This window comes from Chelonia mydas, chromosome 1 (assembly GCF_015237465.2).
Source record: "Chelonia mydas isolate rCheMyd1 chromosome 1, rCheMyd1.pri.v2, whole genome shotgun sequence".
NCBI classification, from domain to species: Eukaryota; Metazoa; Chordata; order Testudines; family Cheloniidae; genus Chelonia; species Chelonia mydas.
The window spans coordinates 56,845,848-56,873,777 of record NC_057849.1 but is presented as its reverse complement, the minus strand read 5'-3'; the positions used below and the strand labels follow the sequence as shown (position 1 = coordinate 56,873,777).

Genomic DNA, 27,930 nt, shown 5'->3' with positions numbered 1-27,930 from the left:
TATCTATATCATGTACCTTTCTGGTAAGTAGAAAGTACCACATTTAGTGTAAAGGCTATATTTAGTTGCAAATCAACATTTAATAGTTACCAACCAGTGAGACTCAATTTCTTTAGGAAAGAAAAGTACAAATGCAAAACAAGATTAAAATCAATGATTTAATCAAAGTTTCCTGCTTGCTGATTTAAATTGGTGATTAAAATTGCTTTGATTTAAATCAGTCTACCCTGAGTACAAGATAATGGACGTTTCCATGGCACAAAAAACTCTGATGTCTATGTCTATATTCAAGCGTAAATCAAGAGGGAGCAAATAGATCCATCTGGTGCCTATTATGTCACCTACTTCTAAACAACTTTGTTAACGAAAGTTTGGATGCAGCTGTCAGTACCCTCCCATCAATAATATTACAAGAAAAATCCCAAACACATGAAGAGGATTTAAAAAGCTGCAACTTGTACTATGTACATATTTAAACGTATTAAGCAAAGATTAGTGTTCTAAAACCAATCAGCAGGACTTTTAGAATCTCCAAGTTTTGCTTTCTTTTTAAAGCCTGCCCTTTATTTGCAAGGTAATATTTTCAGCCTCTAGATAGAAAGTTTTCAGCACAGAATTTTTTTTCCAGATAACATGGAGCGATGCATTATGAAACTAGGCAAAACAGCATAAAATGGCCACCATGAACTAGACAATATGAAAGTTACTTATATTGTGCCTCATTCTATGGCTTGATTAAAATAAGTCTTGTGTGTGTATATATAGATATAACGTGCTAGTTAATCTGTCTACTAAAAGTTTAATACAAAGATATGGCTTTCGCTCTGAACAGAATGGCTACAAAGTCCAAAGATCAGCACCAGAACCCTACTGCTCAAATTCTCAGTGCAACGAGCAATTTTCCCTCAATCAAAATGGAGATAAAAAGCTGTCTGCTATGCTCCATGGTTCTGGTCAAAAAGAGGTAGTCTATTTAGTGAGTTTAATCTTTAGAAGTTTACCTCTGCATCATATCTCACTGCAGCAGAGAGCAATGAAAATGCATTTTCCACAGTAATTCCTCTCTTGATAATGTGTTGACACAGTTTTTTCAATCTGTTTTCACAGTAAGATGTAGCCAAATCCAAAAGTCCTGAAATTAAAATGCCATTATATTAGCCACTTTCAAACTCTGCTTTTACAGCATCAAGGCAAGCTCCACACTGAGGGTATGTCTACACTATGAAATTAGGTCGAATTTATAGAAGTCGGTTTTTTAGAAATCGGTTTTATATATTCGAGTGTGTGTGTCCCCACAAAAAATGCTCTAAGTGCATTAACTCAGCGGAGTGCTTCCACAGTACCGAGGCTAGAGTCGACTTCCGGAGTGTTGCACTGTGGGTAGCTATCCCACAGTTCCCGCAGTCTCCGCTGCCCATTGGAATTCTGGGTTGAGATCCCAATGCCTGATGGGGCTAAAACATTGTCGCGGGTGGTTCTGGGTACATATCATCAGGCCCCCGTTCCCTCCCTCCCTCCGTGAAAGCAAGGGCAGACAATCGTTTCGCGCCTTTTTTCCTGAGTTACCTGTGCAGACGCCATACCACGGCAAGCATGGAGCCCGCTCAGCTCACTGTCACCGTATGTCTCCTGGGTGCTGGCAGACGCGGTACTGCATTGCTCCACAGCAGTTTCAACCCATTGCCTTGTGGCAGCAGACGGTGCAATAGGACTGGTAGCCGTCATCATCATGTCCGAGGTGCTCCTGGTCGCCTCTGTGAGGTCGATCAGGAGCGCCTGGGCAGACATGGGCGCAGGGACTAAACTTGGAGTGACTTGGTCAGGTCATTCTCTTTAGTCCTGCAGTCAGTCCTATTGAACCATCTTATGGTGAGCAGGCAGGTGATACGGATTGCTAGCAGTCCTATTGCATCATCTTCTGCCGGGCAGGCAAGAGATGAGGATGGCTAGCAATCCTATTGTACCATCTTCTGCCGAGCAGCCATGAGATGTGGATGGCATGCAGTCCTTCTGCACCGTCTGCTGCCAGCCAAAGATGTAAAAGATAGATGGAGTGGATCAAAACAAGAAATAGACCAGATCTGTTTTGTACTCATTTGCAAACCCCGCCCCGCCCCCCGTCTAGGGGATTCATTCCTCTAGGTCACACTGCAGTCACTCACAGAGAAGGTGCAGCGAGGTAAATCTAGCCACGTATCAATCAGAGGCCAGACTGACCTCCTTGTTCCAATAAGAACAATAACTTAGGTGCACCATTTCTCATTGGAACCCTCCGTGAAGTCCTGCCTGAAATACTCCTTGATGTAAAGCCACCCCCTTTGTTGATTTTAACTCCCTGTAAGCCACCCCTGTAAGCCGTGTCGTCAGTCGCCCCTCCCTGCGTCAGAGCAACGGCAAACAAATCGTGCATCTGAGTTGAGAGTGCTGTCCAGAGCAGTCACAATGGAGCACTCTGGGATAGCTCCCGGAGGCCAATACCGTCGAATCGTGTCCACAGTACCCCAAATTCGACCCGGCAAGGCCGATTTAAGCACTAATCCACTTGTCAGGGGTGGAGTAAGGAAATCGATTTTAAGAGCCCTTTAAGTCGAAATAAAGGGCTTCATCGTGTGGACGGGTGCAGGTTTACATCGATTTAACGCTGCTAAATTCGACCTAAAGTCCTAGTGTAGACCAGGGCTGAGTCTTCATTCTCCGTGTGAAGTATGGTCTGTCTACACTGCAGCTGAGAGCCCACCTCCCAGCCTGGGTAGACACGGGCTAGCCGTGCTTGAAGTGGCACACTAAAAATAGCAGCGTGGACATTGTGGAGTAGGTGGTGAATCAGGCTAATCACTCACATGAGGACCCAGGGGTTGAGCAAGTCCAAGTTGCCACCCAAGGCCACAACGCCCATACTGCTATTCTTGGAGTGCAAGCTTGAGTGGAGCTCGTGCATGCCTGTGCCTCCCCAGGCTGGGAAGCACACTCCTAGCTGCAGCATAGACATGCCCCAACACACAACACCATTTCTCAGTTAAACTGGGCGTTATTCAGAAAATCAGCTTCACTGACATACAAAAACAAAGAGAGGCCTTTTCACTACTTTAAGCCCCATCCCGCTAAGACTTACACAGGAGCTTATCCCTAAGCATAAGTGGTTCCACTGACACCAACAGCACTACACATGTGCATAAAAGTTAAGTACATGTGTAAGTGCTTGCAAGATAGGGGCCCTGGTTATAGAACAGGGAAAGTACCAAGGGCACAAACTGTTGCTATAAAAGCTAGAATTTAACTCAGAGCTTGTCCACTGTGCTGGGTAAAAATTACCCCATTACAGGGACTATACCGAGTAGAGTAACTGAATTTTTTTCTTGAAGTCATTTCAAAGCATAATTGATTCCATTTAGCAAAAGGGATGAATGCTTATTTCAGAAGAGAAATGTAAACACCTCCTCTACCTTTTACTCTCCGACACTTGCTGCTCAATTTATTCAGAGTTACACAGCACTATTTCTGTAGCAAGTCGTTAAGAGTTTACTTTAGTTGCGCTTTAAAAGTAATCACAATGAAACTGATCATATGTATGGTCCTAAGACCAACATGCACCATTTATTCCCCCACTTTTTTGTCCATTTATCGAATCACTGGATTTATCATGTAATTTGGCCAAAGAAGGCTGTTGCTACCTATAGCATCTTCAGGTGGCAGATCAACGCTGTCTGTATATAGGTACTCAAGAAAGGCACGATACACTGGGTAAGAAAATTGGTCTATTTCTATCACCTCCTTCATGTCCTCATTCCAATATGACTGGAACATGGTTCTGAAGTGTTCACATCTAGAACAGAAAGGCAGAACATTTATCTGGCATACCTTGATATGATACATGAACACTATATTAGAGACCATTTGAAATAAAGCTTCCCTTCATTTTCTCTACAATAAATTAAGATCTCTAAATACAAATGTCGTTAAATACCAAAAGGGTATGTTCTCTTCCCAATACTGGGGTACATCAAATGCAAGTAATATTGGTGCATCAAGAGAATAAAGCAATTATTTTGTATGTGATACAACAAATGAGAATTTGAAAGAATTAAGTTTTGTACACATGGAATTTAATAAAAGGCTTTAGTAATTTTTTAAATAAAGAAATAAGCCCTTGCTGTGAAGTCTGGATATTGATCCACACACAGAAAATGTTAAGAACTGGTATTTCGGTTCAGCCCCTTCTCAAATTTAGTATGTAACAATCTCATTCTAATAAGTTACACTTAGAGAAATAAAATGTAAAAACAGCATGTCTTGTTCATGTATATTCAAAGTCAGTGCAATTAACGATTTAGTTACTTGTCTTTGTTTTCTAAAAGATCTGGTAACTGTGCGGTGATATTACCACAACAGCTACTGGTCCATGAAAAATAGAAAGACATCAACGCACTAATTCAGACAAATCCCCTCATTTCTAAAGATCTTTGTGTGTCAGCCTCATCCTTCCAAGCAGTCCAAAATACAAGCTTAAACAATTTCAATAATAGCGAACAGTCTTAAAAAGTCTAAGTACACCTTCGCTTTTGACAGCACTGCAGATGGCTTTCTCTGAGAGGACAAGTTAACTGGTTGCTCTCTATGCAGTCGAGGGATTGCTGACCAAGAAGCCATGAAACATGAACACTACCTGATTTTTAGAACAGCTTTATGAACATGGATGTATTTGCCATCTACGCGGAATTTTAGGTCTGAGGTTTCTGGACTGTCAAACTCTTTCTTCAGAGACTCAGCTACTGTTAAGGAGTCTTCATGCTCTTAAAAAAAAAAAAACACAACACCAAAAAGTTTTGAAAACAAAATACATTCTGCCTAATAATACATACATTTGCAGAGTGGCTTAATTAAACAGGCTAGTCAAGAAAAGATGGGTCACTGGGTAACTATGTCATGTTTAGGAAGTAAATGTCTGGCAAATCTATGTTGGTAGTCCTGACTGGGGTTCAGTGTTGTCAGCACCCATTTTATGAGCCAATTATGAGAGCATAACTTCCGATAAGTGTGTCATGAAAAGTGAGGTTGGTACATCAGCCTTGCAACTGCTAACAAGGAAACTATTAAAACTGGAAAACTATTGGAAAACTATTAAAATTGTCCACTTGAGCAAACTCCCAAACTGAGTTTCTTCAGCATTTGGACAGATCCTATGCAGGTCTGGAAAATGTAGATTAACCTTCCTGCGAGGAAGTGCAGTACATCGGACTGAGCTATGAAAAAAAAAAAGTGTCCTCATGTATTATGAGCCTGTGGTGCCCTAACTGACATTGCTCTCTAAAAAATAATTTAAAAAAAAAAAAAGTCAGATTTACTCTTTAGAACAACCCCAAAAAACTTATGTTAGCATTTGTGAAAGGTGCTTGATTAATGGGGATTGAAGTCCTCCATTTACCTATAAAAAAAAAAATATGTACAACAGTCAGTAGTAGCACAAGCTTTCAGAGACTTGTGGCACTGCAGGAAACCTGCTAACTATGAGCTTAGCAACCTTAACTCTGCCCCCCATGAACTGGCAAGAGCCCCTTGGAATATATTGCAAGTATGTTTCAGCCAAGGCTACCCTACAGTGAGAAGGCATGAAGGATGATTAAGTAAGTGTCATTTCATGTGGTGCGCTGTGCCCCACAATGGTATTCTTTTATTTATCTGAGTGCGCTCCAACTGCCCTTCCCTGCGTTAGTGACAGCTATGCTGATTGGTGCAGGGATTAGTAGCAGGAAATCGCCACTGCTCATGGTGTGATATGAGAGATGCATCTGCACCCAAAGGAAATACAGACCCTTTGACTCTATGCTGAGTTGTGAGTCATGCAAGCAGAGCAGCACAGTGGACTATTCTATTCTTCCCACGGTGGATTTCTAGCAGTCCAGTCGCATACATGACAATGGTAAGTGCACATGCTGTGGATTTTAGAGCACTTAAACATCAATTGCTAAACAGTAAGCTGGTTTCACCCTTCACTACCGTGGAGCTCCTGCCCCACTAGAATATACAGATTCTAAGAAGAAAGCACATTTTCAGAAAGTGCAAATATTTATAAACAAACAAGAAATCTGTTCCTACAAGCATTAGATTTTTTGTACTGTAGCACTGCATAACATGTGCCAGTTCGCTCTCACCTACTGAAAGGAGGCGCCACATCACAGCAGGAGTAGAAAAGCAAGCAAACACGTCATCAGTGCAAGTGAAGTGAGTGAGGTGAGGAACAACAACAGACTGGCCACGGCACTGGCCCCACATATATACTTGGCCACCTTGGGTCTTGGCAGCAGAAGTGTGAGAAGAGTGGCAGGCTGCAATCTCTACAACCCTGTGAATAGAAAAAAAAAAATCAAAAGAAAACGCAGTTTGTCTACAATGTACATTTAAAACCACAGAAGCATAAAATTAAAGACAACCTAATTGTGTTAGTGGGAAAAGCAGAGAATATGCTACCTGTAGTCCTGTGTTTTCTTTTGGCTGGGTATCACTTTGAACTGAACAACCTTCACATAACCAGATTCAGTATTAAATTACCGAGATATAAGCCAATGCAATATCAGATTACAGTGACATTTACAGAAAGTGATATTCACAAGTCTTTCAGGAAACATTCTTCAGACCTCACCCACAATAGGCACTTAACAGGCAGAAATTTCTAAAATGAAGAGCCATCACCAGATATCGCAGTACACATAAGCAAAATCTATGGATAAGCATGAAGAAATTACGACATCTATATTTTGTAACAAAACAAGATTTGAGAAGTAGCCTGGAAAGCTATTCCCAAATTAATGGTGCATGTTCCAGGCCTTCTGTCTCCAAACAGCACTTTTATGAGCTAGTTCTCTCATTTTAAATTATTAGTACCAGTGAAAATGCCTTTCGAAGCAAGCACTTCAAATACTTCACTAAAGAATCTCCCAGTCCCTCTTTGGATGGGCTCTGATATTTAGACAAATATAGCCTGCTGTAAAACATGCCTTTATTTTTGGCCTCATATTGTATTTAGTTCCCCCCTCCTCTAGTTTTAAAGCCTGTTTGGAAAACAACAAATTGACAGGATCATCATTTTAAATATTCACATTATTCAATACGCACATTCTTTAAAAAAAAAAAATTTTTTTTCACAGTTTTTAAAAAAACCTATGTCCACAGTTTTTTAAAGAACTGCAGGTGCTGCTGTACACTTACCGATTCTGTTCTCCCTTTGCTCAAAAAATCCCTAAACTGTTATCTGAAGTGATTATATACAAACAGCGAAGAATCACATTCCCGTTAAAAGAATTGCAAAGACGTATCCAGAATCTCTGTTCAGCTAGTGAACAATGCCACAGAAATGAAAAGTTGGGAGGGAAGTTCTAGAGTTAGTTTTAAAATAAGCTGGGTCTTCTTATTTTTCCCCCATGTTAAAAATATGCATACCAGGGTTTCAGGTTTTTTCCGCATTTAAAAAAAAAAAAAAAAGAAGTCAGCGGAGGACAGACAAATAATTTCCAATAAAACCCAATTTCTCATATTTCCTGGCAGTTTTTCTTCTGTATATCAAAAGTCAGTATCCCAATATGACAATCTACGAGTAGCACAAATATCAGATTATAGTGCAAAACTGGTCTCTTAGCATAGAGTATCAGGCGGTAATTCATCCTGAATTTTGGTACTTCCATTGGTAAATCCAGAGTTTAATTTGTAATGAAAGTGGTGCTGGTGCACAAGCAACTTGTTTTACATTCATAACTGATGCAGCAAGCCCAGAGGTACTGGGACTATGAACTGCCAAGCCAACAGGTGCCAGGGCTCAGCCCTGGTACAAATTAAGTATTGAGTAAATCCTAATTTACAAAGAAAACAAGTTGAGTATTATTTTACACACAATCATTGTTTCACTTTAAAATAGTTATAGACCCATCAGACACCAAGATTTTGGAGCATCACATAGGATCGCCAGCTGGTAACTCCAACAATTTAGCATGCTCCCTCTTCTCACTCTCAATTCACCCCCCACAATACCACTACTGTAACCTCATCTTTACCAGGACTGCCCATCCCAGCCACCAACAGCAAACTCTCTCAACATTAAAATGATTAAGTTCCGTTAATAACTCTTCCTCTCCTTCTGAGGTCACAACCACTCCTTGCCTTCAAATCCATGTATGACTCCACTGTGGCCGCAGTTACCTGTGTTTCCCCAACTGGACTCCACCAACACAGACACTACCCTACTTTTTGTCTTGCCTTATCTGCGTCCTTGTTCTAGAATGTAAGTGCCTATGGTCAAAGGTGGCATGTGTCTTGTAGAGCACGAAGCACATCACCTTTTCTTTCTTTGATAAATAGAGGTCCTTTACCTGCTGGACATCTGCACTCAAATCCTTTCCTTCAAGGCTGCATCTCCAGGTTAACTCAGACTTCCTTTTAAGCTATTAGGCTTCACCCTGGATGTAAAACCCAAATTCAGTGATACACCATACTTATTCCTTGGGACAGCATGGCACGCCGCTTCAACGGGATCTGCTGGTAGCCTCTATTAGTAGCATTTAGCATAGACGGCAGATTGGGTAGTATGTATAGACAACAGGAGCAGCAAGCATTAAAACGTATCCCACTGGAAAACACTGTTACATAGCCACTAACTCCAAGAAAGACTAGTCAGGTAAGTTCGGTAGGGGAGGGTAGATTCATCTCAATTTAGTACCACAAATTGCTTTTTCTGGAACATTTTTTCCATTTTATCATTAGCAAGGCATTATCCACTTTATATTTCTGAAAGGAAGACTTTTTAAAAAAAAAAAAAAAAAACACACATGCCTGAAGACATGATCAGTTCTGAATTTAAGTTCTCCATGCACCTCACCTGAACCACTATTTAAGAGAAAATAAAACCCTATTCTGTATTATCTTTCCTTCCACCAGTGTTCTCCATCATCCAATTTGGTTTCTGATTCTCTATCACTTCAAGAAGTACCTCACAAAACACACTATTTTCTACCATCTTTAGTTTTGTTGAACTTTTAGCAGGCTCAGTACTGAGAAGCTTTGCCACCTCACATTTATAAGATGCAAAGACATCTTATGAATGGCCTTGGTTTCCCAAATGGAAAATTTAGCTGTATAAAGAAAAAGCAGCCAGATGCTGACTGTTTGCCCATTAGAGAACTACACAAACAGAACTAGATAGAATGAGAACAGATCACTTATTAAAAATTGACATAAGTCCAAGTGTTTCAGAGTTAAGAGGAACTTACTGAACACACTGGTGGCTTTGACTACAGAATCTCAGACAGCTGACTTTCCAGTGAATCACCACATACCAGGCATTTTTTTCAAATGTAGGAATCAATGTAGTATAACAACTTGGCACATATAATCCAAATGTTTTGATTAGAGAGGTCATTGGTGGAATAGCTTGTTGTAATTAACATTTGGCCTCCTTGTCCATTACATCTCTGCCCCAGATATGTATAGAATATACATACTTTCAAAGGTTACCATAGGAGCCACTACAAATACCAAAAGTGCCCTGTCTAGAATTTAGAGGGAAAAAAGGTAGGATAAGAGTATGGTATAGTAAAAGATTAACAAACAGGAACAAGTATTCATAAAGCAAGACACACCTTTCTAGAGCTACAAACAGACTGCATAATGCATGCTCACACAACCCAATCTAGAAATAGGTTAGCTGTAGCAACATTACCTTTCTTTTTCCACCATGATCTGTGCTGGGCTTAGCTGGTTACTTTTATTGCCAGTTCCCAGCTGCCCATAAGTGTTAGCTCCCCAGGAATAGAGCAAACCCTCATCTGTTAGTGCTAGTGTGTGCGCATAGCCACAGGTAATCTGCAAGTAAATTTACAAGTGGAAGACAAAATTATTACACTCATTACATTAATCTGTCTGAACAACGTTAAATACCTCCACCAGTCTCCATTTAGGACCAGAAACTGCTATTTCCTGATACTTAAAGCTAACATGAAATACATTAGCAATAAGTACTAGAAAACCCCAATCACTGGTAATTTAGTGTTCACTGGTTAATCCTCACTGTTTGCTGCAATTCTTCACTTAATAAATAGATTTAAAAAAAAAAAAATCTAGTTTAACATTCTTTGTCCACAATAGCTAAACAATTGGTCCTAGGTTTTTAACCTCGGACTTCTTTGGAGAATCCCCTTGTAGTCTCTCTGACTTCTAAGTTACAAACTTCAGTAATTATTCCAGAAACAGTTGAATCTTTCACACTAGACAACTACACAGAACTTTTCATCCCAAGATCTCAAAGTTCTTTACAAACTGTAATGAACTGAGACTTGAACAGTCCTGTAAGGGGGGTGGGGGGTGGTTATCTATTGTAGAGATGGAGAAAAAAAATTGGGTGGGTCACACAACCACTTAACCTAAGTTATGCAAAAAAGTCTGACACAGTCCTAACTAGAATCCAGATCTCTTGACTCCTAGCCCTAAGCTTTCACCGTAAGACACTTCTCGCTAGCCTTTCACTCCTAACCCACTGTCTACATAGGATATTAAGACAAATCCTTTGAACCTCTTAGTTTCCCTGTTCTTGATCATTCCTTACAAGTTTGCCCATTATACCTCACTTCATCTTGCCCCACAATATATAGAGATGGTACCTGCATGACAAATTGTATGCATAGTTTATTTAGGTTATTCAGCAATGAAGCATTTTGACACATTCACGAGGTTATACAAAAGCAAGCATTACAAAGATTGTCCACAATCTTTCAGCTTTAATAGATTTTACAAGAACTAGAACACTGAAATCCTGAATTTAGAAACGTGCTTATGACTCAGATGGGTGAAATTTTTGGAGATGTATACAATATTAATGCACGGTTTACTTCTACTTTGGACTTACCTGAAGTACACATACACCATGTAATGCTGCCACTCTACAAGGTGTGAGTTGATTGCCATTGTTTCCCAGACCTAGCTGCCCATTACCATTGTAACCCCAGCCATATACCTAGTTTAAGAAAAACAAAGATTAAGCTACCTGTTCTGTTTGTAGGAATACAGAAAATATGAGTTGTAACCAGAGATAATAGAAGTCTGGAGAAAGACCCTTGAGATAATGTCAAATCTTTACAAACCTAACAAGGGGAAGGGGAATGGAGAGGAGGGACTATTATATTAATTTGATTAATTTCTCCAACTTCTCTATTCTCCAGGTTTTAAAAGAAAGTTTGCTTTTTAAAAGATGCCTGCCTTTACCGTACTGATCTAGTTTCCCAGAAGACATACAATACCACAAAATCCCGCACGTCAGTCTTACTGTGCTGGTCTAATATTTTTAGTGGACAGAACTGTAAAGCAACCATCTTGATCAATGGATCAACTTAAGGTATGTCCAACAGCAGAGTAATCCATTACGTCACTGTTCTGAACTTGTTACTTTACTCCTAGTTTTCATTAGAATAGACACTTCAGAACAGCACACGTACAGTGTAACCCAGTTATCCACAGGTCTCTCAGGAAAACTAAAACCTTGGAAAGACTGAGGGTCCTCACAGCCCCATCCGTCAGTTGGTGATGCTGTGCTCTTGGACTGGGGTATCTGAAGCAAAGTGAAACAGATATCCAATTGGCTGCTTCCAGCGAGGCTGCATTACTAACTTTTTGGGGAACCCTAAGTGCAGTTAGATAACACTAGAACTCCACTCAGGAGACATAATTCAACGAATGGGATTGCATGGTGTATTGAAGTACACAGGACCACTGTATTAAATGGAAGTTTAACCATACAAGCTTTTATATTATCATAATTAAGCTTCACATTTAATACCTTATTAAGATGAATAAATAAATTTATACTTTGTGTGGTAGTTTCAATCCTTCTAGCTACAGACTCAGGAAAATATATGTATCAATGCAATCTTTGCAACCAGAAAAACTAGAAGTTACACTGAAAAAAATCATATTCCATATCTGAAAAGATACTGAAACAAGTTGTTACACAACCGATTCAGAAGCACCTGGAGTATAATAGGCTTATAAAGAATAGCCAGCATGGATTTCTGAGGAACAGATCATGCCAAATAAACTTAATTTCCTTGTTTGAAAGGGTTACTAGCCTGATTGATAGGGAAGGAAAGAAACAGATGTAATATCACGTGCAACTGTCAAAATCAATATATTTTCATAATTAAACTAGGGAAATATGGGATGCTATAAGGTGGGTGCACAACTGTTTGAAAGGACTACTTAAAGATTATTTATCAGTGGTTCAGTGTCAAACTGGAAAAGTGTCCAGTGGGTTCCTGCAGGGATCAGTCCTGGGTCCAGAACTATTTAATATTTTCATTAATGACTTGGATAACAGAGCGGAGAGTATGCTATGAAATCTGCAGATGACACAAGGCTGGGAGGGGTTGCAAGCACTCTGGAGGACAGGTTTGCAATTCTAAATGACCCTGACAAATTGGAGAATTGGTCTGAATTCAACAAAGTGCAAAGTGTTCCACTGCAAAAACCAAATGCACAACTATAAAGAGGGGAATAAGTGGCTAGGTGCCAGTACTGCTGAAAAGGATCTGGGGGTTATTGAGGAGCACCAATTGAATAGGAGTCAATAATTTGATGCAGCTGCAAAAAAGGCTAACATACTGGGGTGTATTAGCAAGAGAGTGTTGTACGACAGACATAGGAGGTAACTGTCCTGCTCTACTTAGCATTGATAAAACCTCAGCTGGAGTACGGTGTTCAATTCTGATGCCACGCTTTAGGAAAGATGCAGACAAATTGGAGAGCAGCCAGAGGAGAGCAACAAAAATTATAAAAGGTTTTGAAAACCAGACCTCTTAGGAAAGATTAAAATACTGGGCATATTTAGTCTTGAGAAAAAAGACAACTGAGGGGGGGAGGACCTGATAACCCCTCTTCAAATATGCTGTGGGTTGTTATAAACAAGACGGTGATCAATTGTTCTCTATGTCTGCTGAAGGTAGAATGAGAAGTAATGCGCTTAATCTGAAGTGAGGGAGATTTGGCTTATATATTAGGAAAAGCTTTCAAACTAGAAGGATAGTTGAACTCTGAGATAGGCTTGCAAGGGTAGCTGTGGAATCGCCATCACTGAAGGTTTTGAAAAAAGTTGGACAAAAACACCTGTCAGCGATGGTCTAGGTTTACTTGGTCCTGCCATAGCACAAGTGGCTGGACTTGACTTCGAGGTCCCTTCTAGCCCTACATTTCTATGATTCAATTAAGAAGAACTCTGTATAAAACTGTGGGAAGAGCTGTTGTGAGGATTAACAGATGTCTGTGAAGCATTTTGTAAATTTAAAGTGCTGAAGTACAGACAGGTGTTATTTAGGCACTTTGAGAGCTACTGATGAAATGCACTTCATAAGAAAGCTGTGGGAGGGGTGCAGCAGGAGCATATGGTTTGCACAGACATCCCTTGGGAAGGTTTTATTAAAGGAGAGTCTATATCTTAGTAAAGAGGAGAGGATAAAAGTTGATAAAATATAGGTAGGAACTGTAGCGAAACAGTCAAATGAGAGAGTCCCATTTAATTATATCACATGAAGGCACGACACTAAATCGACAAAGTGCTTGTATATATATGCAAGAAGTCTAAATACTATTATGGGTGAACTTGAGCACCTGGTATTAAATGAGGATATTGATTAATAGACATCACAGGAACTTGTTGGAATGATAATAATCAATGGCACACGGTATAAAATATACAGGAATGACAGTACGTTATGCTGGTTGGGAGATGCACTATATGTGAAAGAAAGCAAAGTCTAATAAAGCAAAAATCTAAAATGAAGTAGACTGTTCCATAGAATCTCTATGGATAGAAATTCCATGTTTGAATAATAAGATTACAACAGTAGGAATATAATGCTGACCATCTGACCAGGGTGATGATGGTGATTGTGAAAAGCTCAGGGAGATGAGAGAGAACAGAACACACTGTAATAATGAAGGATTTCAACTATCCCCATATTAACTGGGTATACATCACCTCAGATGGAGTGCAGAGATGAAATTTCTAGACATAATTAACGACTGCTTCTTGGAGCAGCTAGTCCTGGAACCCACAAGGGGAGAGGCAATTCTTGATTTAGTCCTAAGTGACACACAGGATCTGGTCCAAGAGATGAATATAGCTGAACCAATAGTAATAGCAACTACAATGTAGTTAAATTTAAACATTCTTGGGGGGGAGGGGAGGGGGAGCATTTAATTTAGAAAAAGGGGAGCTACACAAAAATGAGGAAACTAGTTAAATGGAAATTAAAAGGCACAATCACAGAAGTGAAATGCCTTCAAGCTGCATGGAAACTTTTTAAGAACACCATCAGAGATTCAAACTATACATATATCCCAAACAAAAAAACAAAACCAAAAACCAGCAAGAGGACCAAAAACTGCCACCATGGCTAACCAACAATAAAATATGTGGTTAGAGACAAAAAGACATCTTAAAAACTGGAAGCCAAATCCAACTGAGAAAAACAGAAAAGAGCATGAACTCTGGCAAGATAAGTTTAAAAGTATAATTAGGCATGCCAAAAGAGAATTTGAAGAGCAACTAACAAAAGACAAAAACTATATATTTTGGATACATCAAGAGCAAGAAGCCTGCCAAACAATCAGGGAGGCCACTGAACGATCAAGATGCTAAAGTAGCACTCAAGGAAGACAAGGCCATTGTGGAGAAGCTAAATAAATTCTTTGCATCTTGTCTTAACTGCAAAGGACGTGAGGGAGATTCTCACACCTGAAATGTTCTTTTTAAATGACAAATCTGAGGAACTATCCCAGATTGAAGTGTCAAAAGAGGTGGTTTTGAAACAAATTGATAAATTTAACAGTAATAAGCCACCAGGACCAGATGGTATTCACCCAAGAGTTCTGAAGGAATTCAAATATGAAATTGCAGAACTACTACTGGTCTTTCTTCTAACTGTGGTATATAACCTATCCTTTAATTCAGCTACTGTACCAGATGACCACAGAATAGCTAATGTAACACCAAGTTTTAAAAAAGGCTCCAGAGATGATCCTGGCAATTACAGGCTGGGAAGCCTAACTTCAGTATCGGACAAACTGGTTGAAACTATAGTAAAGAACAGAATTATCAGACACAGATGAACACAATTTCTTGGGGAAGAGTCAACATTGCTTTTGTAATGGGAAATCATGCCTCACCAATCTATTAGACTTCTCTGAGGGGGTCAACAAACATGAGGACAAGGGTGATCCAATGGATATAGTGTACTTGAACTTTCAGAAAGCCTTGGACAAGGTCCCTCACCAAAGGCGGCAGTCATGGGATAAGAGGGAAGGTCCTCTCATGGATCAGTAACTGGTTAAAAAGATAGGAAACAAAGAGTAGGTATAAATGGTCAGTTTTCACAATGGAGAGCAGTAAATAGCAGGGTCCCCCAAAGATCTGTACTGGGACCAGTGCTGTGCAACATATTAATAAATTAACTGGAAAAAGGATTAAAACAGTGAGGTGGCAAAATTTGCAAATGAAACAAAACCACTCAAAATTGCAGTCAGCTTTGGGCTGAACTAAGAGTTACAAAGGGATCTCGCAAAACTGGGTTGACTGGACAACAAAATCGCAGATGAAATTCAGTGCTGATAAATGCAAAGTAATGTACACTGGAAAACATAATCCCAACTATGCATACAAAATGATGGGGTCTAAATTAGCTGTTACCGTTCAAGAAAAAGCAGTAATTCTGAGATGCCAAAAAAAACGAACAGTGTTAAGAACCATTAGGAAAGGGATAGATAAGATGACAGAAAATATCATAATGCCACCATAGAAATCCATGGTCCACCCACATCTTGAATACTGCATGCAATTCTGGTCACTGCATCTCAGAAAAGATTATTTTGGAAAAGGTGCAAAGAAGAGCAACAAAAACAATTAAGCGTCTGGACCAGCTTCCACATGAGGAGAGATTAAGAAGACTGGGACTGTTTATCTTAGAAAAAGAAATGACTAAGAAGGGTACATGATAGTAACATGTAATACAAGAACCATAAGGAAGTACTACCTCACACAATACACAGTTAACCTGGGGAACTAATTGCCAGGGGATGTTGTCAAAACCAAAAGTATAACTGGGATCAAAAAGAATTAAATAAGTTCACGGAGGATAGGTCCATCAGTGGCTGTTAGCCAAGATGGTCAGGGACGCAACCCTATGCTCTGGGTGTTGCTAAACCTCCAACTGCCAGAAGCGGGGACTGGATGATATGGGATGGGTCATTCGATAAATTGCCCTGTTCTGCTCATGCCCTCTAAATCATCTGGCACCAGTCACTGTCAGAAGCCAGGATACTGTGCTAGATGGACCATTGCTCTGACCTTGTATGGCCACTCTCATAGTCTTATAGAACTAGGTATTATAAATTTGCAGACTTTCAGAGCCTGTGACTTTCTATTTTCTCTGGTTACAAAAATACAGAAGACACTTTACAATACAAACAGATCAATATATCGTTTAGAGACTGGAAACTGGTTACTCAATCTTTGAGCCACATCTGGAAGTTATTTCTTATTGCAAAGAAGGCACCTGAATGGTAACTAGGAGGTGGAGACTTAAAATAACTTCTATAAAAAAGAGTAACCCATTCTGCGAATTTTGTTAAGTGAAAAACCCTGTTAACAGCTTGGACAAGTATGCAATTAACTCTCCCTTAGCAGATACTTCCTACTGTTCATGCTCAAGCTGTGACCATTGAACAGTTATACCAAGGTATTTCTTGTGGACCATAAAATTCCACAGTAGTTACTGATGTATCTTCCGTAACTGAAGTGTTCTCCATGTCAGCATTTCTCATCTCTATGCAGTCATAAGCGGACAACAAATGTATTATATTATGAGGTTAGTGGAGAAAGCTTACCTCACCATTGTCTATTACAGCCATAGAGGAGGTCTGACCACAAGCAATACTGACCACCATTTTAGTCTGTAAACAATTTGAGACTTTGCGAGGAGTTGGCTGATTTGCTGTAGATCCAGATCCAACCTGACCACAGTTGTTATAGCCCCACGCATATACCTGCCCATGAAAAGAGAGAGATACATATCTGAATAGTTTAGTAGCAAAACTAAACATTTTAGCTCTAGGTTCTTCTGAAGAAATATGACTTGTCCAACCCTAGCTAAAACCAAATCACTGACTTTTTCTTTTAATTTAAAGATTATGAGCTAGATCTGGTACTGTAAGTATAAACATGGCACTTTTTTCAATTACTTATTCCAAAACAGGAGCATCCAAATTTTGTCAAAAATATGGGACATATTTCCAGTGTAAAAGATAAAGGTGGCAGAAGGACATACACAACTTTGTGGGGATGAATTTGAACACACCTCTTCCAATACATTTCAAGACAGTTAAGCATAACGGGGAATGCAGTGAAGGATGTCATTTCTTTTCCAGCTTTACAGAACTCCCCCCTTCTCACTTAGCAGTCTGTTTCAGGTGGATAAGGATCTAGAGTGTCCTTGGGGTTCCTTATTTCCCCCAACCTGCCACTGGAGCTTGTGAATGGGGAAGTTTTGGTTGACTGTACAAGTTTCAACAGCAATGATACTTGATAAAAATTGCATTAAGGGAAGTACTGGTTTTGGTGGTAGTTTTGTACAAGAATTTGTTGCTACTGAAAATATCTAAAATTAAGCAAGCAAGATGTTGTCTGTGTTCATAAAATCCTAAAAGATCGTGAAATATATACTCCCTCAGGAGACTTTTTCTCCTCCTCTAAAGTCATGAAGTCATGTTATTTCATATTTGGTTATCTAGTCCATCCCCAGAGGCAAATGTAGGAATATTTCCTACAGTTTACTGTCCAGTGTTTTGTCCTGCTTTAAATTTACCCTTATGAAAAAGATGTTACCAGACATGCTGCTGATTGCAACTGCAAGACGGAGGTTGCCTTTGCATAAATTCTACGTATCCTTTTTGGTGTTAATTGATCGCTTTACTTTAATATCTATGGATAGAAGATAAATGGAGAAAAACTTTGTGCAAAAGCATCAGCCACACACATTATAACATTACCACCGTGAAAAAAAAACAACAAGCATGAGGTTCTTTGTCCATAACTATTTCACATCCTTTGCTTTTATTAACTATTCTAATTAATCTAAAACTAAACACCTGCTAAATATATGGAGGGTTGGAGGGGAGGGGGGGAAATGGTACAGTAGAACCTCAGAGTTACAAACACCTAGGGAATGGAGGTTGCTCATAACTCTGAAACATTTGTAACGTTATGGTTACAAACATCTGAACAAAACATTATGGTTATTCTTTCTAAAAATTAGAACCGAACTTTGACTCAATACAGCTTTAAAACTTTACTATACAGAAGAAAAATGCTGCCTTTAACCATCTTAATTTAATTGGATAGAAAGCTGGCTAAATTGGTGGCTCAACGGGTAATGATCAACAGCTCGATGTCTAGTTGGCAGCCGGTATCAAGCGGAGTGCCCCCAAGGGTCAGTCCTGGGTCTGGTTTTGTTCAACATCTTTATTAATGATCTGGATGATGCGATAGATTGCACCCTCAGCAAGTTCGCGGACGACACTAAGTTTGGGGGAGAGGTAGATACGCTGGAGGGTAGGGATAGGGTCCAGAGTGACCTAGACAAATTGGAGGATTGGGCCAAAAGAAATCTAATGAACTTCAACAAGGACAAGTGTAGAGTCCTGCACTTAGGACAGAAGAATCCCATGCACCGCTACAGGCTAGGGACCGACTGGCTAAGCAGCTGTTCCGCAGAAAAGGACCTGGGGATTACAGTGGATGAGAAGCTGGATATGAGTCAGCAGTGTGCCCTTGTTGCCAAGAGGCTAACGGCATATTGGGCTGCATTAGTAGAAGCATTGCCAGCAGATCGAGGAAAGTGATTATTTCCCTCTATTTGGCTCTGGTGAGGCCACATCTGGAGTACTGCGTCAGTTTTGGGCCCCTCACTACAGAAAGAATGTGGACAAACTGGAGAGAGAGTCCAGCGGAGGGCAACTAAAATGATCAGGGGGTTGGGGCACATGACTTACGAAGAGAGGCTGAGAGAACTGGGCTTGTTTAGTCTGCAAAAGAGAAGAGTGAGGGGGGAATTTGATAGCAGCCTTCAACTAAGGGGGGGGGGGGGGGCTCCAAAGAGGGTAGAGCTCAGCTGTTCTCAGTGGTGGCAGATGACAGAATAAGGAGCAATGGTCTTAGAGGTTTTTAAGGCCCGGCTTGACAAAGCCGTGGCTGGGATGATTTGGTTGGTGTTGGTCCTGCTTTGCGCAGAGAGTTGGACTAGATGACCTCCTGAGGTCTCTTCCAACCCTAATCTTCTAGGATTCTAATTTACATGAAAAGCACAAAAACAGTTTCCTTACTTTGTCAAAAAATTCTGTTTAAAAACTTTCCCTTTATTTTTCTACTAGTTTATGTTTAACAGTACTGTATTTGCTTTTTTTGGGTCTTTGCTGCTGCCTGATTGCATACTTCCAATTCCAAATGAGGTGTGTGGTTGGCCAGTCAGTTCGCAACTCTGGTGTTCGTAACTCTGAGATTCTACTGTATTAAATGTATCCTTTGTATAACTAACATCCTCTATGTGTTAAGTTATAATGAAGATGTTTTCAAAGACGACTATTTACCAGCTTTATTTTTCAGAATTATAATGGAAAAGTGAGACTCACAATTTAACCTCTAGGAACCTCTAAATTTAGAGTGAATTTTCTCCCCACCTTTTAGCAAACCACCACAGTAATGTGAAATTTAAGCCACTGTTTTCTCATTTATATAAGACAGCCATCTGTGATTATAGCTTCTGCTCTTTAAACCATGGAATGAGCTAGCTGTCTCTATTCATCTGTTCAACAGTTCTCCCAGTTTGGCAATTGCTGGTGGTCTGTTTGCCCTTCACTTACCTTTCTTCATCTACTCTAGAGCTCATCATTTAACGTCACATGAACAGTGATGTGACACTTCAAAGACCTTCTGAAATTCCAGAGATTAAAGTCATTTACTTTTGCAGCCAATTCTTTCTGTAAATATTATTCCATATTCCATATGTAAATATTATTCCACTTTCCCTTACGTTTTGTATAATCAGGATTATAATCTTGTAACGATAAAGCCTCAGTCAACCACTAAGAATGCAGCAGAATATAGATCAAACTAAATGTCTAAATTCCAGGAGATTAGCACTGTAATTAAGTACAGTTTAAATATACATTATATTCAAAATATGCATTTCAGGTCTCATTCTTCGCACCTGTAGAACATCCCTCCTACTATTTCTTATCTTGTTTGGACCATAGCACTGCTGCCTAACTAGGTTCACTACACTTCCAAGTTTCATACCCTATGCAAGGCAAAGGGGTGAAAAATCTCAAGATTTAGAAGTTTTTAAGATCAGGCTTGACAAAGCCCTGGCTGGGATGATTTAATTGGGGATCAGTCCTGCTTTGAGCAGGGGGTTGGACTAGATGACCTCCTGAGGTCCCTTTCAACCCTGATAGTCTATGATTTTAAGATCTTTCCTAAGCACAAGCTCCTCTCAAAAGCAGCACATTATCAACAAAAAACTAGCTTCTGAATCTGCCTTCCATCCCCCTCATTACAGACATTGATATGCTACTGTGTGTCATAATGGCAGTAGTATGATTTCATATTAGAATAGGATATGGAGGTGCTCAGATACTATGGTTCTGGGAGCCCAATACATAGACAGAATTATGGCTATTTTGAATTCCTCGTCTTAACTATTTTAAGCTGATTTTAGAATCAAACAATTCAGATGAAGCCCTAAAACAGCATTAGATCAGGCTGATTACTCAGTCTAAAAATACCATTTTTACACTAATTAAAAAGGAAACATTGACTAGTCAGTAGTATTTAAAAAAATTTGTGATTTACACTTTCCAGGTAACTACACATGGACAAACCAAGCCTGACTCCACTCATTTCTGCGGGGATATATTTTCTTCAACATATATAGCACAAAGCAGAATTTAGATATAAAACCAACTATGCCCAATCCCTCTAAATGTATGTGAAGGTGGACAGAGCAGAATACTTCCACAATAATGAATAATGCAGAAATCAGATGCAGTATTAAAGAGAACCAAAACACTAAAGATACCGCAGACTGACCCATCTGCCCAAGGCACATATCTTAAGTGCTACAACAGCGCACACAGAGGGCAACCTTAAATTTGTATCTTTTGAAAGATTCTACCATTTCTGGTAGAATTCTCTATTATACAGATAGGGAATGCTAGTGAAAAAGAAAGTCTTTCAAAATTACATTGCTTTTTAGGTGCAGTGTTCTTTCCAGTTTCAGTCTTACTGATAGGTATCTGATGCACAAAAAACCCACAAGAATACTCACTGGCCACAATTTTCAAATCACTGTAGGGAAGAAGAATTAAAATTGGCCAGGAGAATGAACTACCCCTCCCATCCCTAAAGAGAGGATGCCTTGGGTTTGAAGCGCACGGGTAAGGTTACTTTGTACCTGTACTGTGGATAGAAAAGGACTTCAATCTCCAAAGCTATCTGATTCCTTTCAGGAACTCCAAGTTTATTGAAAAAGTTAAATAAGAAAATGTAAGACTTACATCTCCATCAGATGATAGGGCCATAGAATGATGAGAACCACAAGCTACTTCAATCACCCTCTTAATTAGCAGGTTGGTACAGACTTGAATAGGAGTAATGCCCTGATTGGTTGTTCCATTCCCAAGCTGGCTGTATCCATTATGTCCCCAAGCATAAACTTCACCATCTGCACAAAACATGCATGTTTGTGATACCACTCCCACCAATTCCGAATTAATGAAGATGTTAATTGATTCTAACACTGTCTTCTCTTTCTTTAACTTCTATAAAAGCATGAGTACAGACAGTGCTATAAGTGAAAGCGAGAGTAGAATAACTAAGTAGTGAGACTAGTGTAGTAATTGTTCTACAGTTTATTCTTTGTACAGTATTTAGCCTTCCTTCTCAAGTCTAACTATTCATGACTATACCATAGCATGAGCTCTGGGTTAATTGAGAGAGATAAATGGTGGCACCTCAATATAATGGAGGACATTGTTAACAGACAGATTTAAATGGTTTCACTAACCTTACTGAAGAATGAAACTGCTTGCTTCCCCACACTACCCTACTATAATTGGCAGTAAATATCATTAACTATTTAAAACTGATGTCAGCTGCCTGATCAGACAATACAGACAAAAGCTATTTTCCCCAAACCAAACCAGCTTTCTATATGAATTTGCTATTCTATAAAGGGAAGCCAACTTTGAGTGGACATTTCCTGGACTCCATTTAGTTTCCTTCCCTTCCTTGGGCTCACTATTCTTCACCCTTGAGAATTTTTCAAGCAAACTCTTTGCTCTTCTCCGACTTTCTGCCTTCCCCAGACTTCCTTTAAACAGATTCTATCTTGCCTCTTGTCACTTCAAGGCAAAGGCGGCTTTGTCCAGTGAGTTCATATTAACTAATTTTGATGTTAAATTATTTTTAATACCCCCTTCCCAGAAAAAAAAAAACTGAGCAAGGTGTTTCAATGTTCTCAAAATCCAACATTAAATAAAGGAACCAGGCAAACAATTTAGAGGAGAGAGTGAGCAGTCTGTCATTTTATTCATAATATTTCAGAAGCTTGAAGTCACATGCTACAAGCACATAGTCTATTCTTATGACAAATTTAACTCAAAACAACTATTTAAAAACAAAGAAAAGTCTAATGTTAAGGTTTGAAGCCATCAAGTCCAGACCCTTTTAATCAGCACTGCCTTGCTAGTCAGCCAATGAACTTTACAACTTCATATTGGAGTCTGGTTTCCAATTTTATGTTCAAAAGGTAAAATGCATTCATTTCCTTGCCGCTGTTTACTACCCACCCAGTGTTGAGAAATAACCTGCGTTCTTCCTTTTGTAAAAGCTGGCTGGTTAGAAGGCCACAAAAAACTAGAACATATTATTTGATTCGGATGGCCACCAGGTTTGGAAAATGTTATCTGATCATTAAGTTCTGATAATTAGGAATGCACGTAGCTCCTTCTTCCCAGAGAGAAGACTAAGCATGTCACCCTCATGGCATGCTTTGGGCCAGTTCCTCAGCTAGTGTAAAGTGACTTCAGCAAAGCTATGATCTCTGTAAGTTGAGAGATCTGGCCTTTGAACTTTGTTGGCCCAGGATCAGAATTCCCAGAAGAGCAACAAACCCAGCACATTGGCCAAGTATCAATCTACCAACATATCTCCACTTCTGTTCTTGGTTAACCCTGATAGAATATGTAACTGATTATTTCACATACTAAATGTTTTCTACCTTCAGTGCTAAGTAGAACATGTGGTCCACTTCCATAACTGAGACTGTTAATCTTCTTTCCACATAAGGCTTCTAATTTCTTTGGTACTATGGTGCTTTGATTATCTCCAGTCCCCAAACAATTACTACAGTTTAGTCCAAACACAAACACCTGGGGGGAAAAAGGGAAAAAAAAAACAATTTGCATTTTAAACTATTTAGATTCATATTTATGGAGAGGGAGATAGACAGATATAGATATATGGGTGAAATCTGGCCCTAGTGAAGTGACTGGGAGTTTTCCCATCAACTTCAACGGGGCAAAGATTTCATCCGTGGAACTTTACTGGGTTCAAAGGGTTCTACAACTAGTTCTAGATTCAAATTTAGAGATTTTTGTTTAATACACACAGAAGGAAGGTTTACGAACCCTAATGGAAATTATTCTACTGAAATCATAGGTCTTTAAATGTTTACAGAAGTGTTTTTAATTGTGTTTTGTACGCTTTAAAGTCAGGCATCCAAATATCTCCTCCTCTTGGGTGCCTAAGCTTATTTAGGGCAATGCACTACTACTTCTCCTTCCATAAAAAAGCTGTGACAATTCTATTTTGATTCAGAAAAAAGTTACTTAAATTTAAAAGGATACCTCTAATGGGCATATCCTGGACTGGAGATTCATTTTTATTACAGCTGCTATACCCAAAAGTGATCTAAAGGATAGTAAGTTCTTCTAACATTTGTCATAATAATTGCCCAGTTATATTTAAATGTGTGCTAGTATAAGAGATCCAAGAAGTGAAACTGACCAGTCTAGTTCAGTTGTCCGAGTGAAAAGAAATGTAAAGAGACCCAGTTTATGTAGCAAGTTTTTATTTTTTCCATCTTTACTAATCTAGGACATTAATAGTAATGAAAATAATTTTTGTTAAGAGTGTTTTATTGTGACTCCTTTCACTCTCTTCCCAGTTATGTCCCCATGCAAGACTTCAAATATTTGCAATTCATTTCCGCCACATTCATTCACAGACTGGGACACAGATTCATGCATAGTGTCTTTTGTAGGCTGCTTATTTACAGGCTTTCAAAGGGGTTAGAATTACATCCCAAAATAGATCAGGTATTTCATTTCCTTATAGACTTACCTCATCATTATGGGTAATGTATATAGCTTCATTGGCCGATGTGCCAAATACACATGCTTTCCTAATAGATGCTATTTCTTGAGGTGAAAGCAAGGTAAATATTGGCCATTTTCCTACATCCACCATGACTATGTTGGGTTTCATATAATTCCTATAAGAAAGTTGACATTTCTGCTGTAAAAAGGGGGGGAAAAAACAACAAAAACAAACTATTACAAAGGCTTATTTTTTGTTTTCAACAAAAGGCACAAGATATTCTTCTTTAGAAAAGAAAAAAGCACTTAAAACTTAACTACAGAGACATTAGTCTCTCTGATATAGGAATAGAATATTCATTCATAAGATGTGTAATCATACAACATACCAAGGAAGAACAAATAGCTAGTCCTAGACAGGATATTAGAGAAATGTCATTAAAAACAAATACCTGCTGGGCTACTTTGAATTAATAACTACTGAAAAAACCCTGATAAAGACACCGTTCTACTTGAAAAATCCATATTTTGATAAAATATGCAACCTAGCAAGTATTGCCTTTCAGTGGCAGTAGATTTCTGAGCTTTATTTTGGATCTTATTTTCTTCTGTATTACAGTCAATTCTCTTGTAAACGTGAAACAGTATTCCAAGCCTAGATTCCATTTAAAAAAAGACAAGCAGATCTTAAAGTAAAATACCTGTCTCCTATAACGAGTGTGCAATCCCAGTTTAATTCTGGACAGTGTGAAATCCCAATATATGCAAGTAGCACATGATGCCAGTTTGTTAGGGTTTTTTGTTAAAGTATTGGGGATGTCCTGGGGACGGGGGCTGATTTAAAACTTTCCTTGTGGACAAAAATAACTATTTTTGAGCATGGGAGAATTACAGCACAAAACCATGATCTGTTTGCTTCAGAGTAAATGAAAAATGGAGAACTCTGTGCAGAGCAACTAGTCATTACTGGTTAATTGGGAAACACTTTGGATTGCGTTAGAACACTGGAAGATGAACAAAAGACAAAAAGTATCATCAAATCTGCCAGAGAAACAATATCACTGTGTATAACTTACAAATTTCTACCACCCTCATCACCTCTAGTTTGCGCATGAAAACTGTGTGGATTCAAGAAGGAGATAAAAATACTCAAAAAAAGAAGCAACTATGCAAGATTTTTTAGATCTGATCAGATCCTCACACAAAAGAAAAGTCATGTTAGCACTGATGCTCCAAAGAGATTCTGCTGTTAGTACTTCTCCACATTTATGTGATATGCTAGTACTTCATGGGCACAGATCTGTGCTCTCACCAGAGCATTCCATAAAATGACAGCACTATGGTATGCACTGGTCACGTATGACCCAGGAACCTCTTCACGCCAACTAGAAAGGGGCACAGAGGGGTGCCTAGATGTTACAGGGACCTCCTGGGTCTGGAATATACATTCTAGTTCACCAGCAAGTCTCATGTGAGGTCCGAAATAAAAGCTGCTGTCACACACTGGTCATCAAAATCATCATGAAACATGTTGTTAAAGGGTTACGTGCGTGTGTCTGTGTCTCTATAGATCGATAGATAGATACACACACACACAAAATTATGTTAAGGTCTGTATTTTGGAACTGATCACCAGCAAAGAGGAAATACAGGTTCTGTCAGAAGAGAAATTGTTAACTATACAGTGCTTAATTTACGAGTAAACAAAGGGCCTCTTCTCACCAGTCTAAACTGAATGCTAATGAAGGATTGTGAAAAATTCAAAAGATGAAAGTAACAGGAGGAAGCAAGCAGTGGGAGAGTGGGGGAGACAACTCTATTCTGACCTGGACACTGGAGCGTAGCTAGGGCGGGAGCACAAGTGGCGCCTTTTTAATTTTTACTCACTTCGGCGTTGGGTCCTTCAGTGCCGCTGAAGACCCGGAGCGCCGCCCGACCCGCCGCCAAACAGCTGGAGCACCACCGGGTGGGTATAAGTGGGTGGTGCCTTTATCATCACCGCTCCCCCTGTTTTCTCCACCTGGCTACGCCACTGCCTGGACACCCAAGGTCTGCTCTAGTAATTTGGGGGACAAAGACGACACCCTAGCATCCTTCACTATGGAAGCAAATGGATAATGAGTTTGCTTCATGCAAGAGGGATCTCAACCACACTTGGTTGAAAATGCTGGAAAGAACCTTGGGTGAGACTAGCTTCTTTAAACAAGATGTTCACCTGTTAGTTATGTTTAGTCTCTAGAAAGCATTTTACGATTGTTTTATATGTAACCATTTGTTTCCAATATTCTTATTCACTTGAATGTCAGTTCTTTAACAGTAAACAGATGCATTTATAGTGAAAAAAACTAAGTGTTTAGCAAAGCTGTGTTCTAAGGTATAAATTGGTGTTTACTGTTCCTTTGGGAACAGTAGGCCTAGTAATTCTGAGTGCTCAGTGGATAAAGGGCTGGGCACTACAGGGAATGCTCAGAAGACTCAGGAATTGATGTATGCCTATAACTACCCGGTACAGACACAGCAAGGCCCGCAGAGGTCTGGATTGCCAGAGGCTGGTGATTTCAAGGAGTTGACCCACAGAAGGTACAGACAACACTTCCTCACGCTATGGGCAGATGGTGGTGAGGTGCCTCATGACCCTGGGTACCGTCACGTAGAAATAATACTGTTAACATAATATCTATTATACCTAAAAGACTATGTTAAAAGATTGTTTGACTCTGCAATTTTAACTCTCAGTTAAGAAGTGCAACCTATATCCTGTCCTCCTCAGCTCCCATCCAACCCCTTCCAGCTGCTCCCTTTCTTCCTCCCCCACTTTCTGGCTCCTGCAACCTACCACCCCACAATCCCATTTTCTCCTCCCTCACTCCTCCCATTTCTCATCCCTCTGAATTCAAGACAGGCTTTCCCCCCCACCACCACCCGCCGTCCATGCTTCCCTGCTCTCACTGCTTCTACTTTGGGTGCCCAGGAAGAGAATCCCCCTACTCCCAGTTCCTGATACCATAGCATTTCAGGACACCAAGAGGAGCAATTGCAAGAAAAGTCCTGCTCAGTCCCTGCAGCCCTTAGCTGGAGCATGCTTAGTGCATAAAGAATCTTCAGAAGACATAGCTTCCAAACTTACAAGTCTGAGTTTTTTCAAAAATGTATAACTTGGGCAAGTTTTGACCATTTTCCACACAGAGTAAATGAAGGTTAGTTACTTGTAACCATACTTTATGCAGAGTCAATCAGCAAGTTCACACTCTTGGGATGCGCCAACTGGTGCAGCTTGGCTAGTGGAACTTCTGCTATCAGGGTCGATTAGAGTGCTCACATGCCCTTCTCCCCACTTCCCTAAACATTCTAGCCCATTCTGAGGGCATGGCTATCAAAAGGGCTTGGTGACACAAGTGGCCTCAGTTTCTTCCATCCCTATTACAGAATCCAGTGACAACCTTAATTGGGACTCCACAGAAGAGGGGAAGA

At 39.7% G+C, this 27,930-nt stretch overlaps 1 protein-coding gene across 13 annotated transcripts in view; it reads right to left on the bottom strand.

Moving 5' to 3' along the window:
• The window catches only part of RCBTB1 (RCC1 and BTB domain containing protein 1), a 77,249-nt gene that overhangs the window by 19,725 nt on the left and 29,594 nt on the right, over positions 1–27,930 (bottom strand). For 5 of the 13 annotated variants that reach the window (XR_005224482.2, XM_043532924.1, XM_043532908.1 and 2 more), the window contains exons 2-11: positions 24,485–24,658; positions 23,361–23,511; positions 21,637–21,803; positions 16,912–17,070; positions 10,886–10,993; positions 9,704–9,846; positions 6,150–6,340; positions 4,664–4,790; positions 3,672–3,823; positions 1,002–1,132 (exon numbers count right to left, since the gene is read on the bottom strand). Coding sequence is in view for 12 of the 13 variants with exons in the window: in XM_043532908.1 (XP_043388843.1) it covers positions 1,002–1,132; positions 3,672–3,823; positions 4,664–4,790; positions 6,150–6,340; positions 9,704–9,846; positions 10,886–10,993; positions 16,912–17,070; positions 21,637–21,803; positions 23,361–23,511; positions 24,485–24,658 (1,503 nt within the window). In the remaining variant the exon portion in view is untranslated. Of the gene's footprint in view, positions 1–1,001; positions 1,133–3,671; positions 3,824–4,663; positions 4,791–6,149; positions 6,341–9,703; positions 9,847–10,885; positions 10,994–16,911; positions 17,071–17,888; positions 18,005–21,636; positions 21,804–23,360; positions 23,512–24,484; positions 24,659–27,930 lie in introns of those variants that run through there. The other 8 variants (XM_037893435.2, XM_037893437.2, XM_043532928.1 and 5 more) reach the window with 5 other exon arrangements.